The following is a 23,012-nucleotide window of genomic DNA, read 5'->3' as shown; positions in this document are numbered from 1 at the left end:
GCTGGGATTTTAACTCATTTAAAACACAAAAATAATGGAGGTTTTACTTTGTTTGTCTTGTTCAAAACACAATTTATAAATGTTTAAGTGAAATACTTGAATGATTAAACAATATGAATACATGAAGGATAAGATGTTATTTAAAAGGAATACAGTCAATAATCTTAGATTTTAGTAATAAAAGTGAATAAAAACGCACTTTGAATATGCGCAAATACCCTCCTTAATAACATTTAATGAGGAAAAGATTGTAAGGATTTAAAATTTAAAACAATTTTATAATAATTATTTGCCGATGACATGATGTTATATTTCACTTAAGATTTAATCAAACTTTTTAAAAATGCAAGAAACATTTTGAAGGTAACAGCAGTTTTAAGCGTAATTCAGTTCATTTTTATATGAGTTAAAGCACTTTTTAATATAAATGTGGGAGGTTTTTTTCTATTTTTACATGAAACTTGAACAGAAAAAGACACTTGACACATATTGTAAATTTAAAAACAGAATTCCAGACTGTATTTTTTGACAAGTATATTGCAGCTTTTTGAAATACAACTTTTCTTTATGTAGTGTGCATTTTACCCTTTCCAGGCCACTTGTGGAAAAAATGTAAAACTGACAAAAAATTCCACGTTTCATGATTTATAGCACAAGAATTGGTGTAAATGTTGAATAATCCTTAGTGGCATTGTCTTATTTACAAAGAAAAGATGCTAAACATGCATGAAATAAGTCTGTTATCACTTGTTTTATTGGCACTGTGATTAAATTTGATGTCAATATATGAGAAATTCAAAACATGTCGCTCTTTTGTCATTAATCAAACAAATCCTAGTCCTGGTTTTTTTTTCATGATTTCTGTCATTGTCATGAACTCAAAAGGGTTTTCGGTCCTTTCTGAAGATGTTTGTGCTTTTCCTGATGTTGTTTCAATCAAACAATCAATCAACCTTGTGCTTTTTCTTTTCTGGATGACATCTGTTCATTTTTGCTATTTTATTTTGGTGAGATGAAGGGATCATTGAATTTACTGTGAAGCTTCAGCGTTTCACTTCAATACAGAACGAAAAAGCATCTGTTTTTAAACAATTAGTGACCTTGTTTTAAAGTTGAACACTTCAATTAAAAAGAAAAGAGGTACAGTAATATAAATGCAGGATTGATTTTCTGTTGATGGACACCTGATTTTCTTTTTTTTTAAAGACTTTTCAATCGGCTGAGTTTTTTTTTTTTATGTCTGATCATCTGTCGCGCTGCATTTCCTGTAGACGTCCTTCATTTCTGGACTGTACATGAAGACTGGTGAGCTGTGTGTTTCTTATGTTTTATGTTGTTAAAGCAACATCTCTTATTTTGATGCTGCAGCCTGGGAAGGTTTTGTGCACCAACCTTTATTATTACACTGTCCATATGAAGGGTTGACGACTGGAGACAATCAAAGGTTTTTCATCTTGCTTTAGGAATCTTTGGGCGTTTCAACAAACCTAGGTATCTTGAACCTTAACCTGAAACATCTATGCTGGAAATACGTGTTAGTCTGAGTGTAATCAGGAATTTCCAGCCTCCAAATTTAAAAAAATTTTCCCATATGGATTCTGGTGGAGTAACTTTAAAAGTCTTGGTCTTGACTGGGCCTGGGTTGAGCTGGTCTTAAACAAACACTGAGTCACGGATTTGAGCTGTGGAGGCTCTGCTGCAGCAGCGTGTGTGTGGCGTTGAATGTCGGGGACGAGCGCACTTGACTGGGACGGTTCAATTAGTCAGTTCAGGATTAGGGCACGCTCACATAGCGCCGCGCACGCTTCCTCCCACGTCCACGCCGCATCCACTCCAGCACCGCCGCGGCTACAAAAGGCAATTATGTCATCTCCCACTTAATGATGGCGTGATGGAGGCGATCGATTGAAAGGCAGCGGAGAGGGCGCTTGATAAGGCAACCGCCAGATACTGGTGAATACATCAAACACACCACAGCCCAGTGCTTCGATCCATACCCGCCGTCAATATTTCTGCTTTGGTCTCAGCTGAGAGGAGGGCTGAATCTCACTCAAAACAGAATGCAGTGGAAGTGTGGGCAAGTGGAAGTGGAAATCTAATAACTCTACTGTCCGTCTCCTGCCTGCCCGAGCGTATGGTAATAAAAAGTTCATGTGCCCGCCCCCCCCCCCGAGTCGAGTTCAGCTCGTTTGTTAGAGCAGGAAGGTGATGCCCACATACAATAAAGGCCAGAACCCAGGGTTTGAAAGCGCGAAGACACTTCAAAAGAGTACTGCAGTTACTTTACTAGTTACTCAAGTAACTGGTTAGTCTTCTTGTTTCTTTTTAACGGTTTGTCCATTTAGTCGTGACATTATCAACAAATAACAAGTTTAATGGCTGATTTGCTCACTGATTTGCATCAGTTACTGGGAGGAAGAGGCTCTATGATATTATGTGATCAGTTCCGGAAAACACCAAAATAATAATAAGCAAAAAATTCAAAGGAAAAGACTGGATCACGCAAAAATAAACTAAAATCATCATCTGAATGACGCCCTGATTGCCTTTTTCCTATAAATATTAAAAGCCTTAATGAGATAAAGGAATTACAATGGAAACAATGAGGAATAAAGCTCAGGTGGTTCACATATTGACGTATTTGTGACTATGGGGGCTCCTCTTGTTGTGTTGTTGTGTTGTTGTGTTGTTTTGTTGTTGTGTTGTTGTCTGTGAATCTGCTCCTGCCTGAGCTGTTTTTTATCCCGATAACTTGATTGATGATCTGTGGTTTTCTGCTTTTCCCGCCGCCTGTTTTCTCTTTGGATTAATTCAAATCACCATTTAAACACAATATCTTGTTATTATTTTGTTTGCTATTTTTATTTTATTTTTTTATATATATATATAAATGCTGACTTGCAGAGGAATAAAATCCCACTTTCATGGGCGCCGGGGTGTACTCGGGAATGCACAAATGAATGATTCGGGCTTTTTTTTTTTTTTTTTTCTGCTTCCTCTGGAGAGCGTATTAGTTGAAAAATAGTGCACGCAGTAATGGATGAAGCAGCAGTTAGCTGTGTGGGAAAGTACTTCATAAAGTACTTTTTTTTTTTTTTTTTTTTTTTAAAACAACTACTTGACTTTGTTTCTCTGCTCTATAAACAGAAAGAGAGGTGGTATACAAGTGTGCTGCCACACCGAACCACACATACATTCATCAGTGCTGTTATTGGCAAATAAACCAAAATCTTTATGTAGTATCAGTTTAATATTACATATTTACTTGCACCTTTGAGAGAAACGGTTAAATAACGACCGTTTACTCATTCAGCACATTGCTATGCGGCCCATGCTGCTGTATTGATTAAAATGCAATTAGATTTGTTCGATCAGGTGCTCCTCAGCCACGTGGGCTCCGTCAACAACCTTTTTACTGTAAATGTTTAAAAAAAAAAGTACTTTCTCTTTTTCACGCGATCTCTGTCTGCAAGGTTTCCTCCGAGGAAGCTCAAGGCTGATATAAACGTCCACTAATCACGATGTGAGGACACTTTTTTTTTTTTAGATTTGCAACAAACTGTTTGGATTTTAAGATTGAAAACAAAAAAAAAAAAGGAAGGCAATCGTAGTGAGTTTCACAACACAAATGAGCACATCTGCCAATCGTGCCGTGCAAAATAGACCCAAATAAAACACAGGGGACGAGTTTCATGATGAAGAAACCGGCTGAAATTCATCTCCTGAATAATTATAAAAGAATCTGAATTTATTTGTAAATACACCACCGTAAAAAAACAAAAGAAAAAAAAAGAAAAAACGTAGAATATCTCAAATAACTTGTAAATAACTGTTTTGGATGCATTTTCTATGTTGTACATGCGCTCGTCAGTGACATGCAAAACGCGTCCCGATCAATCGCCACAAAACAAAGAGGAGTGAGAGGTCAGATCAGGTGGCGTGCCACATCTCCGTCCCACCAAAGACCTGCACATCCACAATGTCAACTTTTAATGAAAAACAAACCAAAAAAAAAACAAAGGGAAAAAACTGCCTCCGTTTGAGCTTCGGGTTTCCAGAAGGTTAAGCGGCTTTTTCGAAATAGTGCCAGACAAGAGACAAAAAAAATAATAAATGCTTGTCCTGATTATATGAAAGAGACGTTAAATCCCTCGAACTGTCCCAGTGACATCCGAAAAAGGCATCAGACACTCGCAGCGGTGCAGCTTTAAACTCATTTTGAGTTTTTTTCTCTCCGAAATCCATCAATCCGTACACATCTTTGATACCGGTTTATATAACTCGGGGTCGAGGGGCAGTGGAGCTGATCCCAGCTATGTATGGGTGAAGTCAGGCGACACTCCAGAGTCACCAGATCCACGTCGTACATGCTCGGGGAGAACAAGCTCGCTCAAACTGGGCATTAACCTCGACAATGCCCCTCGAAAATCTCCCCTGCTTACTCATTTGGACATTTTATTGCAGATTTGTTCAAATCACGTCAATGTTATTTCTATAGTAAAATAGAATAAAGAACTTTTAAAGGGAAAAACCCAACAATTCCACATGAGCAAGTCGAGGAGACGGTGGAAAGGAAAAACCTGCAGAACCACACCCAGAGGTTGGAGCTTTGTCCTGTTGGATAGGAGGAAGGGAGGAAGGGACATGTTCTGCAGGAGTTTGCTGCAGGTTGGAATTTTTATTCACCTCCATGACGTCCATTTCTGATACAAAACTATTTATGGCGCAATCCAGGGCATCCAACGCACTGACTATTGCCTATGAAGCAGCTCACGATTGCTTATGGGGCAATATTGAGCTGTAATGTAATGACCGGATCAATACCTTTTATCAGCTTCTAGCATCTATATGAAAGAGGACACTGTGTAGAAAAGAAAAGAAAAGAAAAAAACAAACTTCAGACAATTAAACTGAAAAAGGGAGGAAAAAAAGTGGCTTTTGGAAAGAGCCATCCATCCCCTGTGGAAACTGCACGCCACCTCATTTGATCCCATTAACCCCCCCGGCTCCCTGCCCCACCCTCCCCCTCCCCCACCTGACAGGAGACCCCCCCCCCCCCCCCACCACCGCCCCCCCCAGGAGAGAGGCCTGACCTTCCTGAGCACAATGACGCCCTCCTGCGTGCTCCGATTGGTGGCGATATCAAACATCCCGGGGCCGTCGCTGCCGATGATCCGGTACTCCATCTCGGCGTTCTGCCCGATGTCGGCGTCCATGGCCCGGATCACTCCCACCGCGGACCCCAGCTCGATGGACTCGGGCACTCTGAACTCGTACAGAGCTGCAAGCAAACAAGTGTGAGGTCAGTCTGGGTAACTCCAAACGATGTGTGTGAGCGTGTGTGTGTGTGTGTGTGTGTGTGTGTGTGTGTGTGTGTGTGTGTGTGTGTGTGTGTGGGGGACGAACGTTTTTTAAAATCTGTGTGTGAGGGCATGCTTTAATCTCAGACTGAGGTAAGAAGAAGTAATAATGGACATTTAAAAGTCCCCGAAAAGTAAAATATCACAACATGACTTCTCCCTTTATGGGGTCGATAAACTTGGACAACACAGAATCGTGGAGTCCAACTTAGATTAATGCACTGAGTTTTGCCTTAAGACTAAAGTTTAATGTTTAATTTTGATGGTTAATGTTGATGTATAAAATATCTGAATGAGAAGATCCTTCAAGAATAGAGCTGCTGTGTTTTTGGCTGCTCTAAGTGTTTTTACACATTGACGACATTTCGACTTGACATCTTTGCAAGGGACCAAAATTAAACCAATAAAAGGCAGACAAAGGTTTGGATTCAGAAAGTCACAGGTGTTTGTATAAATATACATAAATGCAAGAGCTATAGGAGAAGTTTTGGGGTATTTTGCACCATATGGTTTCATTAAAATGGGCTTTTTGTTGAGATGTTCATCATTCTCAATCTTAATTATTTGGGTTTCCAAAAACAGGCATTTTCATGACGTATAGTCTGCGTCACAACACAGAAACAAAAATTCAAATTTAAAGGTTATTATGACACTAATTTACTGGTCCGGCCCAGTAAAGATGAAACGACGCTGTATGTGGCCTCTGAAATAAATGTGTTCACGACACCCTGATTTATTACATTTAAAATGGCCAAGATGGTTATATTCTTAACGGTTACTACATTAGTAGCCATTATTACGGTATTGGTTGCTTAGGGCCTAAAAAAAGAAACAGAGCACCAACTAGTGGCGTGGCATGCAAACTGCAGGGGAACTTTCCTGAAACAAAAACATTGAAGTTTACTGTCAATTGTTGTCGTGTAAACAGGCCTTAATGTTGTAGGGTTAGGTTAAAGAGTAATCAATGAATAGGCCTCATATACAGATTTTTGTGTGTGTGCGTGTGTGTGTGTGTGTGTGTGTGGGTGTGTGTGTGTGTACTGTAGATGTATCGGGCCACGACAACCAAGGGCATGTCCTTGGCATCTCTTTTCACACCACGTTCCCGTAAGTGGTGAGTCTGCGTTTCCTCTGAAAAGATTTTCTTAACCCGTAATCGATCGATTAGGGAGAACGCCGCCTCACACAAACACCGACCCGACACCGACGCCCAACCTGACAGGCGGCGAGCGTCACGGCCCCCCCGAGTATGTTTTATGGCCTTGTTAGTGCAAAAAGAAAGAGTGTAAGTGGGTGAGTCAGAGAGCAGGTTTACAAGAGAGACTGAGTCAGAGCCAATCAGAGGGCCTGTGTGTGTGTGTGTGTGTGTGTGTGTGTGTGTGTGTGTGTGTGAAAGGGAGCATTAGATTTAGTGCTGCAACATTTGTAGATCGCCTCTCAAACATCTTTCATTTCCCAAACAGACACTCTGCCTCACACTTTAAATCGCCTACGAGCGCTATTGACGAACCACTTCAAGTTTAGGACGCCACATAAATTCTCTTGCCGATTTTCACAACATAAATTAATTGCGTCTTCCTCTTTTTTCTTCTTCTTTCTTTCTCTTCTTCTTCCCCTCCGTTTCCTGCTTTTTGTAAGATGATTTCCCGGTTGGAGGCGGGTGAATTGATGGCTGTCTGTCGGCCGCGGCGCGTCCCCGCCTGCATCTCGTATGCTTAAATAAATAGCCGGACTGCAGGAGGCAGCGGGTGTGATATACACACAGCCTGCGGAGACAAACAGCACTGACACACTAATAAAACATGCTGACAGTGTTTTGGCAACGCCTGACTCGGCAGGTCTCGGTGACGCTGACACTTGCCTCCAAACACACACACACACACACACACACACACACACACACACACACACACACACACACACACACACACACACACACACAGACAGGCTCACTGAAAAGCACCACAAGGAAGCTCCCTGAGGCTAACAGGTATTTAGCATTGGGTGGAAAAGAAGAGGCATCACTCCGGCAGACAACAATGATATCGCTTCCTGACACTCTGCCTCCTCTGGGTGTCCCATTACAATATCTCTTCCTCTTTCTCCCTCTTTCAATCTGCCCCCGCCCTCATCACCCTCCCCAACCACCACCTCCATCACAGGCTGTCTATTCTGTCGTCCGCCTCACTCTTCTTCTTTCTTCCTCAATCTAACCCCCACCTCCACCGCCACCATCCTGTCACCTCCTCCTCTCGCCTCTCATCCATTGGCGGAGGGGGGGCAGACACTCTCTCTCCCCCACTACCCCACCCCTTTTTCTCCCCACCGTGCCGGTAGAAGTGAAGAAAAAGGCGAAGTAGGGATCGGCGTTGTGCGAATGTGTCACCAAGTCATACAGTTTTGTTTTTTTTTGGTGGTGGTGGTGATGGTGGTGATGGGGGGGGGGGGGGGGGGGGGGTTCATGGTGGAGGTTGAGCTGGGGTGGGAACATGGCGACACTGGTAATCTGTCAATCCGATCTGGCCCGGCGCCGCCGCTCTGCCAGATGCACGAGAGGGAGAGGCGGCACGTGGCAGGGAGGGCGGGTGGGCGGCAGAAGAAAGGCAGGGACTGAACGAAGAGTTGGTAGGGAGTCGGGGATAAAAAAGAAAAAAAAAAAAGAAAAAAGGAGCTTCATGATTGATGAACAAGAGAGTTACAACAAAAAGAAAAGGGGTGTGGGGGGGGAGAAGGGAGGAGGGCGAGCGCACCAAGGACAGTTTAAACTGAGAGAGCGCCGGTTTTATGAAGTAAAAGGCAGCAGGAGAAGGACTTAATAGTGGGAGATAGACAAAGGGAGAGGAAGAGTAGGGGAGATAAAACCCAGTGAATGTACTTTCTTCATTTAATAGGGATTACAGAGCAGATCTGATGCACTTTGCAGGACCCTTCGCTCCGTCATGTGGCTCTATATTTAATTATTCCCTGCCTTTAAGAGGCACAAAACCCAGAGCTCCCTGCGATAATCCAAATTCATTTTGAAACTGACACCAGATGGGGGGGGGGGCTGCCCGCCTCGCCTGGCACCGCACTGCACTGACAAGTGGCTTTCACACGGGCCGGTGGTCGCCCGCCGCCCGCCGCCCGCCGCCAGAAGGGCCGCGGCTACTCACTCTTGGTGAAGCGCGGCGGGTTGTCGTTGACGTCGGAGAGCGTGATGCTGACCGTGGTGGTTCCAGAGAGCCCGCCCATCTGCCCGGCCATGTCTTTGGCCTGGATCACCACCTGGTAGTTCTCTTTCACCTCCCTGTCCATGCCGGGGAGGGCGGTCTTAATCAGGCCTGCGGGAGAGGTCACAGGACACAAAGAGAGATTATTCAGATTTATAGCACTCATGATGTTTTTACTTGATTACACAATATTTTATCAAATTAAAGACCGATCTGACTTCTATTTAGAAAAAAAGAAAACAGAGAAAAACAATAACACATAACTCATTTTGGGGGCATTTAGAGAACTTAAAAAAAGTCGAAACCACTGTTGTGTGTTTTGCTCGGAGAGAAATGAGCCGCAGCGTAATCGTTTGCCCGTTCTTCTCTTCACTGTCCAAAAAAAAAAAAAAAAAAAAAGCACTTACTGAGGTCACCTCGCCACCAGACGACCTCCCGGAGCTCATTCACCGTTAAAACTGTGGTGACTTCTCTTCTTTTATTTTTTAAGTTTACAGTTGTCCAAGACAACTTGTGTGTGTTTGTGTGGAAATCCAACTTTAATCCCTCTCTGTTTGATAACAGGGGTATTTATTCTACTCAAAAAGAAAATTGTTCCTAATCGCCAATGGACAATGACAAGTGGCTCGGACAATAACGGTGAACGCCCAAAAACCAAACAAAAACCGCCATTTGGACGCTTCATGTGTTTTTACAGTCCCATAGAGATTTAACAACAGCAAAGTGAAAATAGCACACAAAAGAGTATGAATAAATAAAAAAGAAATGATAAGAAATGTGTGCAGCATACAAGATCAGAAAACTTATGATAGTATTCGTGGCACATTTCACAGACCGCTGAACTATAGGTCATTCTTCCATTTTTATTTCACAGTATTTTTACACTAAATGTTACATAAAGTGGAGCTGCGAGTTTACACGACAACGTTTCAAGTGAAAACGATGTCAGTTTACATGGAAATGGGACAAAACGCTGAGAACAATGTTGTTATAGCGTGGCAGGCCACGAGTTGATGCTGTTGGTTGTTTTTGTAATGAAACCACACACACACATGCACGCAGAGAACAATGCGCTATAAACATTAAAAATGGCGAGGACACGGACATGCATATGGACAAATGATGAAGTTGAATTGCTTTTCCGGGTGACCCTCGACTCTAAAACTACTAAGCCCCAGTAGAATATGGACTGGGAGTTATGACACGCTGGAGGCTGCCATTGTTGTTATTGTTCATCCACCCACACACGTAAAGAACTATTTACTAACGCAATGGTGCGCATGACCAGCAGCATATCAGAAAAGCATTTTCTGTGGCCCCAAACACCATTGTCGTGTAAACTGACACCCAAAATGAAACAGAAGTTTTCCATTTTCACTTGAGAACGTTGCCATACTTACAGTATTACATACAGTTTTGTATTTTACTCTTACTTATTGGTGTCACTGAGGTTTCTGTAATAAAATTTCACTGCTGCTAACGCATTGCTGGAGTGACAATAAAGTTCTCTTATGCTATGCTATGCTATGCTATGCTATGCTATTAAGGAGGAGTTTGATGAAATACTAAGTAGCAATACAACAGCTTGTTTTCATAGTAAAGCAACCACTTGGTTCGGTCAGTATTATTTCAGAGTAATTCCACAGGTGGAGCCGCCATATCTGAAAGAACAGAAATCACTAGACTCACCTGACACACTGCTAAAAATAAGTGTCTGCATCAGCTGTATTGAATTAATGATATTTCATTTTTTAGGACTCATGCATGAACGGGCCAGATAATTAAACCACTAAGATCATTTTATTACCAAAAGGTCAGCGCACTTGCTCTGTATGCGCGGCAGCACGGAGCTCAGGGGCCGCCCAGGAGCACATTTCGCTTTCTGCTTTCTGGTGATTTAAACCACTGAGTGGACCAAAGGGCCCCCCAAAAAAAATAAAAAATATATATATATACAGAAAAACAGAAGGTGGTGCACATGCCTTTAATTTTCTAAGCGTAGCCTCAAAATGCATTCGCCGTCGTTTATCTCCCCCTTTTGGAATTAAGACTCCGCTGATGTTCAGCCTTTCAAGTGCCGTGCGGTTTGCTTATTTCTCCGCTCCGACGCGTCAGATCTCTAGTTTGGAGTCAGGACAGGGAGCGAGCGAGGCGGTAATTGGCAGCAATATTCAAAAGGTGCGCCTTTTCGTCTCCCATCAGAGTCGGTCTTAAATCCTGTCGGCTATTACGCGTTTGAATTTGAAGCATCATAAAAGAGAAGCAGGTAGGAGGAGGAGGAGGGAGACAGACGTAGTGGAAAGAGAGAATAGAGATGAGAAAAAATAAATTTCACCCTAAATAAACTGCTTTGACAAACTTCACCACTTTCAGGCTGAATAGATGAATCATTGCATATCAAACAAAGAGGAAGGAGGGAGAGGCAGACGTGGCCTGTTCTAAAAGCCCTCCGACTTGCTCTTTTTTCACCCCCCTGCCATTCATAACACGGCAAAAAACAAATACAATGCAGACAAAGTTAAAACTCGATTTATCTCACCGGCTTGTTAAGAGAGCAGCTTCTGTCATTTTTCAGCCGACGACATCATTTCACACAACAACCGGACCGGATTGCTGAGTATTGCACTGACATTATGATTTGGAATGACCACTTGTGTCAATGATGTCAATGCACTAACATTTAACGGTGCTCTTTCTCTTGTCCCTAATTTGCACATCTACACTTTCCAACAGCAGACATTCAGAAGTAGAGTTTTCTCTGTAAATTCTATAAAAACGTTCTCAATCTTTATGGAATAATTGCGATTAATCACACTTTTCTTCCTGTTTCTATTTGAAAGAGCACAAAGGCACATTTATTTTAAGTTCATCACAGTTTTTCAATCTTTGATGATTTATCTTTATGTGGTATTTGTGCAAAAGCATACGATAAATGTTAGTAATCATTAACAGTTCCAGATGGCGACTTCCAGGTATGAACACTTAGTTTAATTCAAATAATATACAACATTTATCTCACACTCAGCTCCAAATATGAAACACAAACAGGTAAAAACAACCTGATGTGGGTAGAAATACCCACATCAGGTTGTCTTTTTGGCAAAATGTCTGTTCATATCACCGTTTAAAGATCACGCATTTGTGGGATGAACAGCAGCACAGAGTATGTGGGTCGCTGAAATAAAACTCACAACATCTAAAAGGTACGAGCAACCTTTCTAGTGGTATCAGATTTATTGCTGCCACAAAGAAAATAATCTCCCGGACACACGTTTCCTCACTTTTTGTGGGTAGTTTTCTATCTGCAGCTACCTTTGTTGTCTCTTAATGACTACAACACACACACACAAGACGAGGAGAGGAGAAACAAATCCTGCTTATGATGCGAGGTCCAGGCATGTCTTTGTGTAAGAGGGGATGTCAGCTTACATACCACATGTGGGATAAACCATATTACTGTTAATCCCCTCTGCTAATCTGCAAATGGCTTTTTTTTCTCTTTTGTTTAAGGGAAAAAAAAAAAAAAAAAAAAAAGACAGGAGCGGGATGTGTTCCTAAGCGCACATTAATGATTAAAAGTAGCACATATTTTTTGGGGGGGGGGGGTGGTTGGTGATTTGCCGCTCTTCACTACAAATCCCCCCCCATCCTCTCCTGTCAGCACCGAGAGCAGAGGCAGACGTGGTTGGTGGACTCAAAATAAATAAATTTAGAAATCGCAGCATTCCAGGAGTTATCTCCAGATGGATTGCTCTAATTCGCTTCCCCCGTCTTTCACTTTCCCTCTTCTATTTCTGCCGCGCTAGTGATTTGTTGTGTTTCCTGCTTTCAGCCACCTCCGGAAGACGGGCGTAAAACCTGTTGCGTCAAGCTGTCGGGTTACGCTCGTAGGTGGAGAGTGCGGCGGCTGCAGCATCGTTAGAGCCCCTCCACTCCGGGAGGAGAGAGGGGAGCCGTGCACATTCGCGGAGATGCATGGCGCTGCGCGGCTGCAGGGTGTGCAGGTTTTTACCTAAGCGACACTTAGCGGGGCGAAATGATGACCTTCGCCATTTCTGATGACACATTTCTCCTCACGCTGGCGCTAAATTTAGATTAAAAACTGCTGCATGTATAAGGAGGAACCCAGTCTTTGATGATGCAAGACTGACAGTGAAGAAAACATTACGTAATGATTAAAATTGGACAATAAAGTTGCCCGGTAAATGAACCTGGAAACTGTACCTTACTGTTGTTACTTGACAGTGGAAAAATCTGTTGGAGAATTCAGCCCTGAACATGATCGTACCATCATCCAGCCTTCAGGCCTTCTTAAAGCTGCACTGTGAATGCTTTCCAGCAGCCAGGCTGTAATTATTACTACCATTGTTTCCCTTCTTCACACTTATGAGAACCTTTGGTGGACACGGAATTTGCTGAAACTGGCTTTGTATTGCAAGTTATCTTCAAATAAGACCGAGGCTGGTGTGAAATTACAAGCATCTGTATATCTATCTATCTATCTATCTATCTATCTATCTATCTATCTATCTATCTATCTATCTATCTATCTATCTATCTATCTATCTATCTATCTATCTATCTATCTATCTATCTATCTATGCTTTGAATGTGTGAATTATATCTTTGTTGTGAATAGAAACTTTGCTTGTTTGCACTTTCAGATAAATTCCATTTAATTCAACCCTGACACGAGGAGGACAAGTTGAATCCTGCAGGATGAACCTTAAAATGAAGTCTAATAAAGCTTAAGTTTGTGAAACAATCTTGATAAGACTTAAATATTCCTGGCAGACGATCAGACTGCCACGTTTTTTTCAACACCCAACTATGGAAAATATGTAGATTCTTATTGATTTTCTGCAGTGAAGAGGACGTGTTTGCTGAAAAGGAGGCTGGAATACAAATAAAAACACCCCCGATATCCGTGGATTGAAGCCTTTAGGTTGAGTTTGAGGGGATTTGCGTTAAAAAGAAGACACTGACCAGTTTCTGGGTCCACGGAGAAGTAGGGCTGCCCCTCCAGGATGCTGTACACCACCCTGGCGCTGTTCCCGTAGGTGGAGTCGTCGGCGTCGTTCGCCGTCACCTGAATCACCGAAGTGCCTGAGGGAGGGCGGGAGGGAGATTCATGACAATGATTCAGATCAACTCGTGAATGAAATTGCTTGGTGGATAATTGGTTGAGCTGATGCACCTTCTGATGAGGTGTCGGATCCTTTTCACATCACACTCATGCAGAATGTGACTGATCATCTCTGTCCCTTTGTGTTACCCAAGCCGATCTTTACTCCTCGGCCACTTACACCCTCATACGTGATTGATGTTCACAGGTAATCGATAAGCCCTAATGTATTTTTCGAAGCATATGTCCCTAAGCATGTAAGCAACACCGATGCAGGCTCCTCGCGCAAACCCCAAGAAGCTTGAGTGTATCCAACAGATCTGGGGGTGTCTGAAAAGCCAAATATCTGATAGCAGGCGAACGACTGTGATCCATTTCTCTCTTCCAGAGCTGAAGCCCTATTTCAGTAGAACAAAGGGAAACGGTTAGCCAAGTGCTACCTCCCAAATGGCGCCTTGCGGGGCCAAGTGTTGCCTCATTACATGCAGAAGAAAATTAATTGAGTAGAAATATTTAATGGCAAAGAGGTATAAATATAGAAGGGATAACGACCTCGAGAAACTTGATTTGATGTCAGTTTGAGATCTGGGTGTGGGGCGGGAGGGGTGACGGCTTCACCCTTTAAAATCATCTGTTTGGGTGAGGGATGTTGTAGTGAAAAAGAAGAAAGGAAGAAAAGGGGGGGGGACCAAGAAAGTAGACGGAGAATAGACCACGGCTGTCTGATTTGGTGTAAGTGACAGTTCGGGAGGCTTCTCGAGCAAGTTCACCGAACCTTGATCGCTAATACCTTTAACTAGGGAATTAGACTCAAAGAGGCTTTTCTGACATAGCGGCTTTTAGAAAAATATCACTGATCCACATCAGCCCATCTCATCTTTGACTTTAAGCTTTTGAGAGGAGAATCTTCTGACAAACAAGGCAGGAATATATTCTCTCTCTCTTTCTCTCTCGTCATCCGGGGCCGAAGTGAATTACCCCGAGTGCAATCATTCAGTTGTCAAAGTCCAGAGAGTCCGAATGTCAGGGCCGTGAGAATAAAACTCAAAGTGTGTGTCACGTTTTAAAGGGCCGGCGTCTCAACGCAGTCACTCGTGAACACATGCTCTGCCAAGCGGTGACATCACACCTCGGTTGTTGCCATGGGCACCCGTGCTGCCCTTAGATAAGTGCCGGCCTTTCTCTTGGGGTTGCTGAACCAAGTGACAACTCTGTCACATGTCTGGGCCGCAAGACCACTGTCCCCCCCAGCCCCCGAAGCTCGGCGCGTAGCAGCAGAGTTCACGCCGTGCTTTTCATGCAAGTATTGATTAAGAAGCTTTTTATATTGTTTATCTATATTCATGAGGATCTGGCTATGTACTAAAAGCAAAAGGGGCAAAGTGCACAACGCCGGATTAAAGTTTGATTTGTGGCTGAATCGCAAATGAAAACGTCATCTGACAGAAACGGGCGCCGCAGATTTAGAAAAGCACAATTACTCAGGGTGGCGACACAGCTGACGGTGCTGGTAATTCAATTAAATGCTGTTTTAATAAGATGCAACACTGTATTTAAGAGATTATCTGCACCGCAACAGTCGCAGAGACACCTTGTTTATTCGACGGCCATAAAACAGCTCCGAGTCTTTCTCATTTAATTAGTCGACCCTTCCTTGTTGAGTTAGCATCATTATTATGATTGATAAAGTCCCATTGATCCACTAAGGCTGGCATTTTAGAACGTCTCTATCCTACTTGAATTGTAATCCTTATGATTCAGCTCCTTGCACACACAACTTATTTGTCTCAAGTGTTTAATAGCGAGGCTGATGATAAATAAATGTGTTTTGTGTGTGCAATTTAACAGGGGTGGGAACTCGGGAAAGCAACCAGTGGGAAGATTTAATTTTTTTTTCAATACATGACACTAAGAAGAATCTGCAGATAAATGTTGTCATCCCTGAAATAAGGCAAAACAAGGATTAAATGATGCATGTAAAATCTATATCATATATCAAAGTTTGGAATATATTGCTGTTTGCTGAGACGTTTCCTACTTTCCACTTCCTCATGATATGATGTTTTCAACAGAAACATCATATCCTGTAAGCGTGAGGATAACTTATGGTTGAGACGCACCAATGTCGGACATCTCCGGGACCGTGGCTATGTAGGGGTCCTTGGTGAAGCGCGGCTCGTTGTCATTGATGTCGTGGATCTTGATGATGAACTCGGACTCGCCCTCCAGCGCCTCGTTGGTGAAGCGGTTGACGGCTTTGGCGTGGAGGAGGTAGAAGGCCTTCTCCTCTCTGTCCAGCCTCTTGGTGGCGTGGATGTCGCCGTTTTTTTCATCGATCTTGAAGAGGGTCCCCGCTCCGTCCCCGGTGAGGACGTACTTCACGCTGCCGTCGCCTCGGTCTCCGTCTGAGTGGAGCTGTGGAAATTGAAAAAAAGGTGTGATACTTTCGATGTCAGCAAACTCCAAAAACAATATCCTATAAACATTAAGAAGCGGTGAGCACACGGACAAGTTGCTACAACTATAAAACTACCAGCTGCCAGGAGAATATGGACTGGGGGTCGTGACGCTCTGGAAGCCGCCATTGTTGTTGTCGTCCACACACGTGCAGTAGAACTACAAACTACAGCCGATGCGCAGCAGCAGCAATCTTTTTTTCAAAGTTGCATTTTCTCCTGTTTCAATGGAAGATTTCCACCTTGGGAACCGCTTCCAGTTTTCTCACTTGAGAACATTGTTGTGTAAACGTGCCCTTCAGTTTAGTAATTGGTGACGACATATTGACCTTGTAGTGGACTGGTGTGTCTCTACCCTGCTTTACAGTTATTTTCAATTGGACACGGTCTCAGCCTTGATACTTAGTTGGGAAAGACAGGAATAGAAGACAGTCCACTGGAATATGATCACAAGGTATGAAGCGGTTTTGTTCTATCGCCTCAATATCAAAATGCTCGCCAACATTTGTGTGGAGTTGTGGAGTTGTGGAGCATGTTGCGGGTTTACTCTGGGTATTGCAGCTTTATATCACAACCTTTGGATACTCAGAACCTCTAAGGTAATTGGCGACTCTAAAGGAGGGAATGTGTGTGTAAGTGGTTGTTTCTGTCTTTTCCTTGCATGTCATCCACGGTATGACATGCCTATTACTCTGAGCAGGACGGGCTCCAGCTCCTCTCAACGCACATGTGAATTTAAAACAGTTAGAGAAGATGGATGGGTGGATGATTAGTGGGATCAGACTGGATGTTTTCTCTGTGCTTTCGTGGATTTTCTCCCGGTGCCCTGGCTTCCTCGCACAATCCTTGAATTGCGGGAGCTTGTTAGGTTAATTGGTATCTCTAAATCGCCTGTAGGTATGAGTGTGTGTGATTGTCTCCGTGTTGGATAGGACAGACTACAGACCTTCCGCGATCCTGGCTTGGATAAAAGCAGTTTATGGCGTTTTCATTTTAATAATTTCCACTTTGCTGCTTTTTATTGGTAATTTTCATTTTCAAGAGGAGGTTGAAACTGCAGCTTAAGAAAGCTTGCACCTTTGCTTTAATCACTCACAGAGAAACCAAGGGCCCGATCTAGTAAAGGGCTGCATTCGTAAAAATGCACAAACACACACGTGGAAGCTGATCTAAGACGACACTGAGGATTGAATCGGACAGGCATGCAAAATGCAATTAGCACGTTTGCTTTCATGAATATGGAATATCTGCTGCTTCTCCCAGATTACACAAAATATCGGGAGGAGTTTATGCTAATAGATAATGTACAACAAGCAATTGTTCTTAGTTAGTTATTTTGTTTTCGTATCATTGCCTCTGGTTTAAAAGAGTGAAAAGTCGGTTGAAATCAGTTGTGATTGTGGTGAGAGTCATTTCCTCATCTGGCTCATCGCCACTCGCATTTGAAGATTTGTTACAAGTTTGTTCGAGTTATTCTCAATAAATCACCTGTGAAATGCATGCAAAGTGAAACCCAGTTTGATTTGCGTGAGACATTTCCAATGATTTAGTTCCAAACCTTTTTTCTTGAGGCACCCAAATTTGTACCATTGTAAACTTCAGTGAACACTCTGTACAGTTACCAAAAAAAAAAAAAAGCTGAAACAACCTCATAACACACTATATATTAAATACCCTTCCTTTGTTATATTCCATAATGGTTAGTTCCTTTTCTCTGAGGATGAACTCTGTGGGTTTACACGCTGTCTCGGGGAGTTTGGTTTCCAATGCTTCTCTGAATTGTATGGAATTCTCTTGGTACCCCTTTACTTCTTTATTTTTGACAGATCCATCTTTGTCTTTGGCCTGACGTGACGCCGCTTTTTTCTCCCGCTGCTTACATTGCAAACTTAATTTGTGCATAATAAACTTTTAGAATAAAGCTAAAAAGCTTTTTTTTTTTTAAATAGCCCTTAAAATCAAGACGACTTTACGACCTTCCAGAATCTTTGACACCCCCTCCCCACGTCCACCCTGGTTAAGAATCACTGATTTGGCAGACCCCTAACAATATTAGTCACACTAACTTATTCACATACCAAAGGGGACAGCAGCCGTTCATCCACTGGTTGCAAACCAGCAACTTTGCCGATTGAGAGACAAACCACTCTGAAAATGCCGGATCTTACTAAATCAGACTTCGCGATGGAAGAGTCTCCCCATCAACGTGACTAGAGAGGGTAGAATCGAGCAGATACTTCCTCTGCAGAAAGTCGAAGGGTGAAAGAAAAACCGTGTAGGCTGCACTGTTTGATTGACAGGAGATCGCTGCGTTGTGCAGCGCAAAAACACACCCCGGCAATGAACACTTTGTACCGAAAGACGTCAACAGAATCAAATTTCAAAGCGGAATCACAGTATTTCTGATGCACGGCGACATATCTGACCAATCTGGGCCTTTGGCAAATAAACACTGACAGCTTTGATAAGTGTGTTTGGTGTTATTTAACAGATTCGTATCATCTTTTAGTAAACTGTCATTGCGTTATGATGATACACACTGGTGGCTTTCACCTTGTCTCTGTGAAATCCGCGTCCCACCGGATCGGGGGGGGGGGGTCGAACGCACATTTGAAGAATGTGGCGTCGGCCAGCATAGTCACATGCAGGTTGTCACGCTCCCTCCACCGCGGGGCGACGGTGGCATTTTCGCTGTGCTGTAAAACAGAATGCCAGTGGGTCGAAGTCTGTGAAGTGGCAGCATGAGTGTGCACACGTCCGCCGCCTGCCAATCCCCCCGATGGATCAGCAACACCACCAACATGCCAGGAGACCACGAGAGTCCACTTGTCTGGTGGAAGCTTCTCATTATGATTTGCTCTCTCCCTCAGTAGCTCACGTTTATTTTTTTCTTCCCCCTCCCACATGAACAGCAGCTTAGCATGCTCTGACATTTTAATTCCGCTGCCAAATCCCCCCACCAACATATTTATCTCCGAGAACTCATCAAAAGCTTGTCCAGTCGTTTTTTCCTCCAGCTTCCCGCTGCTTTCTTCCTTGTAGAACTACTTTTCTCTCCCCCCCTCATTTCTAATAGCTGTGGACATGGCAATAATTGCAGGGGGAAGTAAAGGGCAAAACGAGAGCACGTGTTTGTAGACGCGGGGACCAATAACGTCAAGTACGAAGCGCGCCGTTTGAATGTTTACCCCGATGAGTGGGCGTAATTCAGAGGTCCGTTATTGACACCTCATTAACCGCAGTGTGTTTTCTTCTCCCCGTCCTCCGAGGACAAGTTGCGGTCTATAACGGCTCTTGGCCGCAGCGGCGGACAGACTGAGGGGGGATATTGTGCGGCGGGTCACGTGGGAGCACAGTGCAAAGTCTCCCTTCTCATCATATATTAAAAAGCTTTTCATCCCAGGTGCTCGGAGGCTTTACTAATTCATGCTGTTTTATCAGGGGGGCAAAAGCTGGCACATGCAAGATGAACAGCTTTGTGGATTAGCATCTTTTACACTGTTTTGTTCCTCTGCTTGAATGCTGGTTCAAAAAAAAAAAATGTTTGAAAAAAAGATTGTTTTTACTCTATTTTTCTTCTGTGCAGCCAGCTGAGTGCGTTGAGGAATTCTGGTTCTTCGGATTAAAATCTCGAGTGTAGCTCTGTTTCACTTGAATTCTGGTCAAAACAATTCTTGTTTTCTTTTGTTTATTTCCTCTGTCTAACCAAGCCAGGGTAATATTCTGCTGAATTTTCTTTTTTTTTTTTATTATTTGTTTTCTCTTTCAAGGCAAATTTGCCTTGCCTCTTCTGCTTTACAGTACATGCTTCCAAACAGAGACTCAGTTGGCTGAAAACAATCCACTTCAACATTATTATCTTTCCCCCGCTGTTATAGCTGCAATGTCCTTTTCTATGATTGTCTATCAAGCCGCCTATCTCTGCCGGCATGACAATTCAGTTAATAACCGCTGAGTCCTCTCCTTTCGCCGGAGATGCGAGATAGACAGTGTGACATATGCTGTGTCGACTGTCATTTCTATGGAAACAGGAAGATCTTGTGCTAGTGAAGAGTCCCCCCCCACACACACACACACACACACACATACACACATACACACACACACCCTCGGAGGATGTCACAAGGCAGCGCAGAGTATCGAGCAACAGCGACCACAGCCCTCGCAGTTGCCCACCTTGCTGTTGAGGGAAATTCACCGCTGCCCCTTCCACTCAAATTAAGAGGAAGGGGGGGAAAGAAGAAGAATACATAAAAGAAAAAAAAAAAAAAAAAAAAAAACTCTGCCAGAAATCAATGTGGCAGCCCGACGTGCATTCACAATGGCCCTGTGATCAATTTATATTGAAAATACAATTAAACTGTCACGCGGAGGGGGAAGCCACATGTGCATTCAGAATGGTCACCAAGAAGCCCTGGCACGTCGATAGGTAGCCTTTTCTCCTCTGCCCTCCCGTGGTACCAAATCGTAAAAAAGGCAGAGAGCATGACGCTATATCCATTAACACTGGGACTTTTGGTCTTTTGAGAAAAGAGGAGGAGGAGGGCGGAGGACGGAGCACAACGGAGAAAATCTCCATCTTTATCAAGTCATTCACTCCATAATAGAGCCCCTATTTTCCTTAAAGGAACAGATTGACATTTAGGAAAATGCTCCTAATGACTGTTTTCGGGTGGATTTGGATGGGATGATTAATACTACTCAGACTGCAGGCAGCAGCTTTGCATAAAGTTCTTGTTTGTTACCGCAAACAAATTAACTTGAAGGGCGAGTGCATTCGGGTATGGTTAGGTCCACTTTTGCTATCGATACGGAGCACAAACTGCAGCGGACATGTCCTAAAGGGGTTACAGTCCTATTCCTGTCTAATCATGGGTCTCATTTAATCGCTTATTGGTTGAATGAATCAATATGAATGACACTTATATCAGTTTCTAGCGGTTGAGACTGTCTGTGTGGGACGTCCACATCATCATACTGTCTTTTTGACTCATTCTAGTTCAAGATTTTACAGTGTTATTGAACTTGCAATATGTAAATAAATCAGTGCATCTCTTGTTTTTTTTTTAATTAAAATCCTGGCCCACTACTATTTCACTTGTTCGAGCGCTGGCTGAAGTTAAGCTTCTCACTGATTTTGTAACATTTTTAAACACACGATTTGTCCCTTGGAGACACATTTAGATCCTGCTGTCGTCTGACGCTGCAGCTCGTAAAATACTCCAACAGACATTTCTAAATAACCAGGAAGTCAGTTGATTCTTAGCAACATTATTGTAAAAGTGCCTCTACAACAAAGTTCTGCAAATTATGGAGAATTAGTAACGACCAGCAATGACGTGACTGGTCCATGGAAAAGTGGGTATTTCTCTTAACTTTTGCCCTCTATTAAAGCAGCCCGGAAACAGCAGCAGGTACGGCTACTTTATTGTTTGATAATCCATCTTTAGTCTTTGCCCATATTGGCAGTGTAATTAATCGGTTAGCAATACTTGCCTCATCATGACCCGCCCTACTCTGCCTCTGATTGGCTCCTCAGTCCTCATGATGCACATAAACATAGACATTAACCAATCAAATCTTTCAATGCAGTAAAACCGATTCAATTAGAGTCAGAGTAGGGCGGGCCATGGCTTCGTCATCCTAGGGAAAAAAATACTGCTGGATGAAATACTGAATTTAGAAGTGGGTGTACGCAATGCTGACTGAAAAATAAGACGGTATGCGCCATATATCCATGTATTCTCTTGACTGCACTGAGTACAGTCCCGTTTTACCCACACCTCATTTCAGGATCAACACATCCAGGGGTGCAGGAACGGGTGTAAGTAGAAAACCAGCGTGGGTGCTGGATGAGAAAATGAGACCTGCGTCAGTCTGAATCCAGCGACCAGCTTTGTTGGCGCCTATAAAAGTGTTAAATGTTAATGAGCTTTCGAAGGCGATAACGTCAAACTACCTGTTCCCATCTTCCCAGGCTTCACTCTGAGCCAACCAGCTGAGCATCAACACCTGAGAAGAACGACTATTTTAGTCGTCTTTTTAGTTTATTTTAAATAAATGCATTTTCCCGACCCTTGAACGGCTCCTAAACAGTTTTTACTGTCTGTCTCTGCTCAGGTAGACGGACGAGGAGCGCTGACTCTCGCTCACATCCTCCAGAATTAAAGTTGATTGCAGAAAATACTGGAAAGAATTTAATTTGCATCGGAAACAAGTTGAACTGTTCAAATACACATGAAACTGGCTGAGGAGGAGGATTTCTCTGCAGTGAATCAGCATTAATTTAAGCCATTACATCATCAGTGACATGCTACATATTTCCAAACCGTCCACTCAATTAGTCTTCTCCGTGATAAATCTATTGGTTTGCTTTTTTTTTTTTTTTTTAATTTCTCGCATTACAAGATATTTATTTCCCTCCCTCCGTGCTTCATCCACCAGCTTGAAGTGGGCTGAGAAGTGAAGTGGCACTCATCAGACATCTGTGCGTGAGAACTTATAAGCGAGCCGTCTTTGTTTGTGAAATTAATCAGCTTCAAGTGCTGCAAATGTTAGCGCAGACTCGATCTGGCCGCCATTTGTGCTTCAGTCGAGTCGGGCCAAAAAGATGGCACTGGAAATGGGCTGCTTAGGGCAATTAGCCAGTTAGCCTTTAAGGCCTCGTGTCCCGGCCTGTCGAGAACTGGCTGCCTACTATGAAGCCAGATGGTCGCCTCAGACTGTGCACAAAAATAGCCTATCAAATGACTGTTGATGTGTAAACTTGAGATGTGCCACTCGGAGCTGCAGAGATTTAAAGGTGAACTGCACAATGGTGCGACACATTTGATATATTTTTTTCTTTCTTTTTCTTCACGCA

General features: G+C 43.1%; 1 protein-coding gene across 2 annotated transcripts in view; it reads right to left on the bottom strand.

The window, feature by feature from the left end:
• LOC308125437 (cadherin-6-like) overlaps positions 1–23,012 on the bottom strand; it is a 78,517-nt gene that overhangs the window by 16,472 nt on the left and 39,033 nt on the right. For both annotated transcript variants that reach the window (XM_080489170.1, XM_080489169.1), the window contains 4 exons: positions 15,815–16,109; positions 13,556–13,675; positions 8,513–8,680; positions 5,094–5,281 (listed from right to left, as the gene is read on the bottom strand). In XM_080489170.1, the coding sequence (XP_080345296.1) occupies positions 5,094–5,281; positions 8,513–8,680; positions 13,556–13,675; positions 15,815–16,109 (771 nt within the window). The remainder of the gene's footprint in view (positions 1–5,093; positions 5,282–8,512; positions 8,681–13,555; positions 13,676–15,814; positions 16,110–23,012) is intronic.

The sequence above is a fragment of the Lipophrys pholis genome, assembly GCF_963383615.2.
Source record: "Lipophrys pholis genome assembly, chromosome: 20".
Taxonomy (NCBI): Eukaryota; Metazoa; Chordata; class Actinopteri; order Blenniiformes; family Blenniidae; genus Lipophrys; species Lipophrys pholis.
The sequence above is the reverse complement of the archived record's forward strand: the minus strand, read 5'-3'. Positions and strand labels throughout refer to the sequence as shown.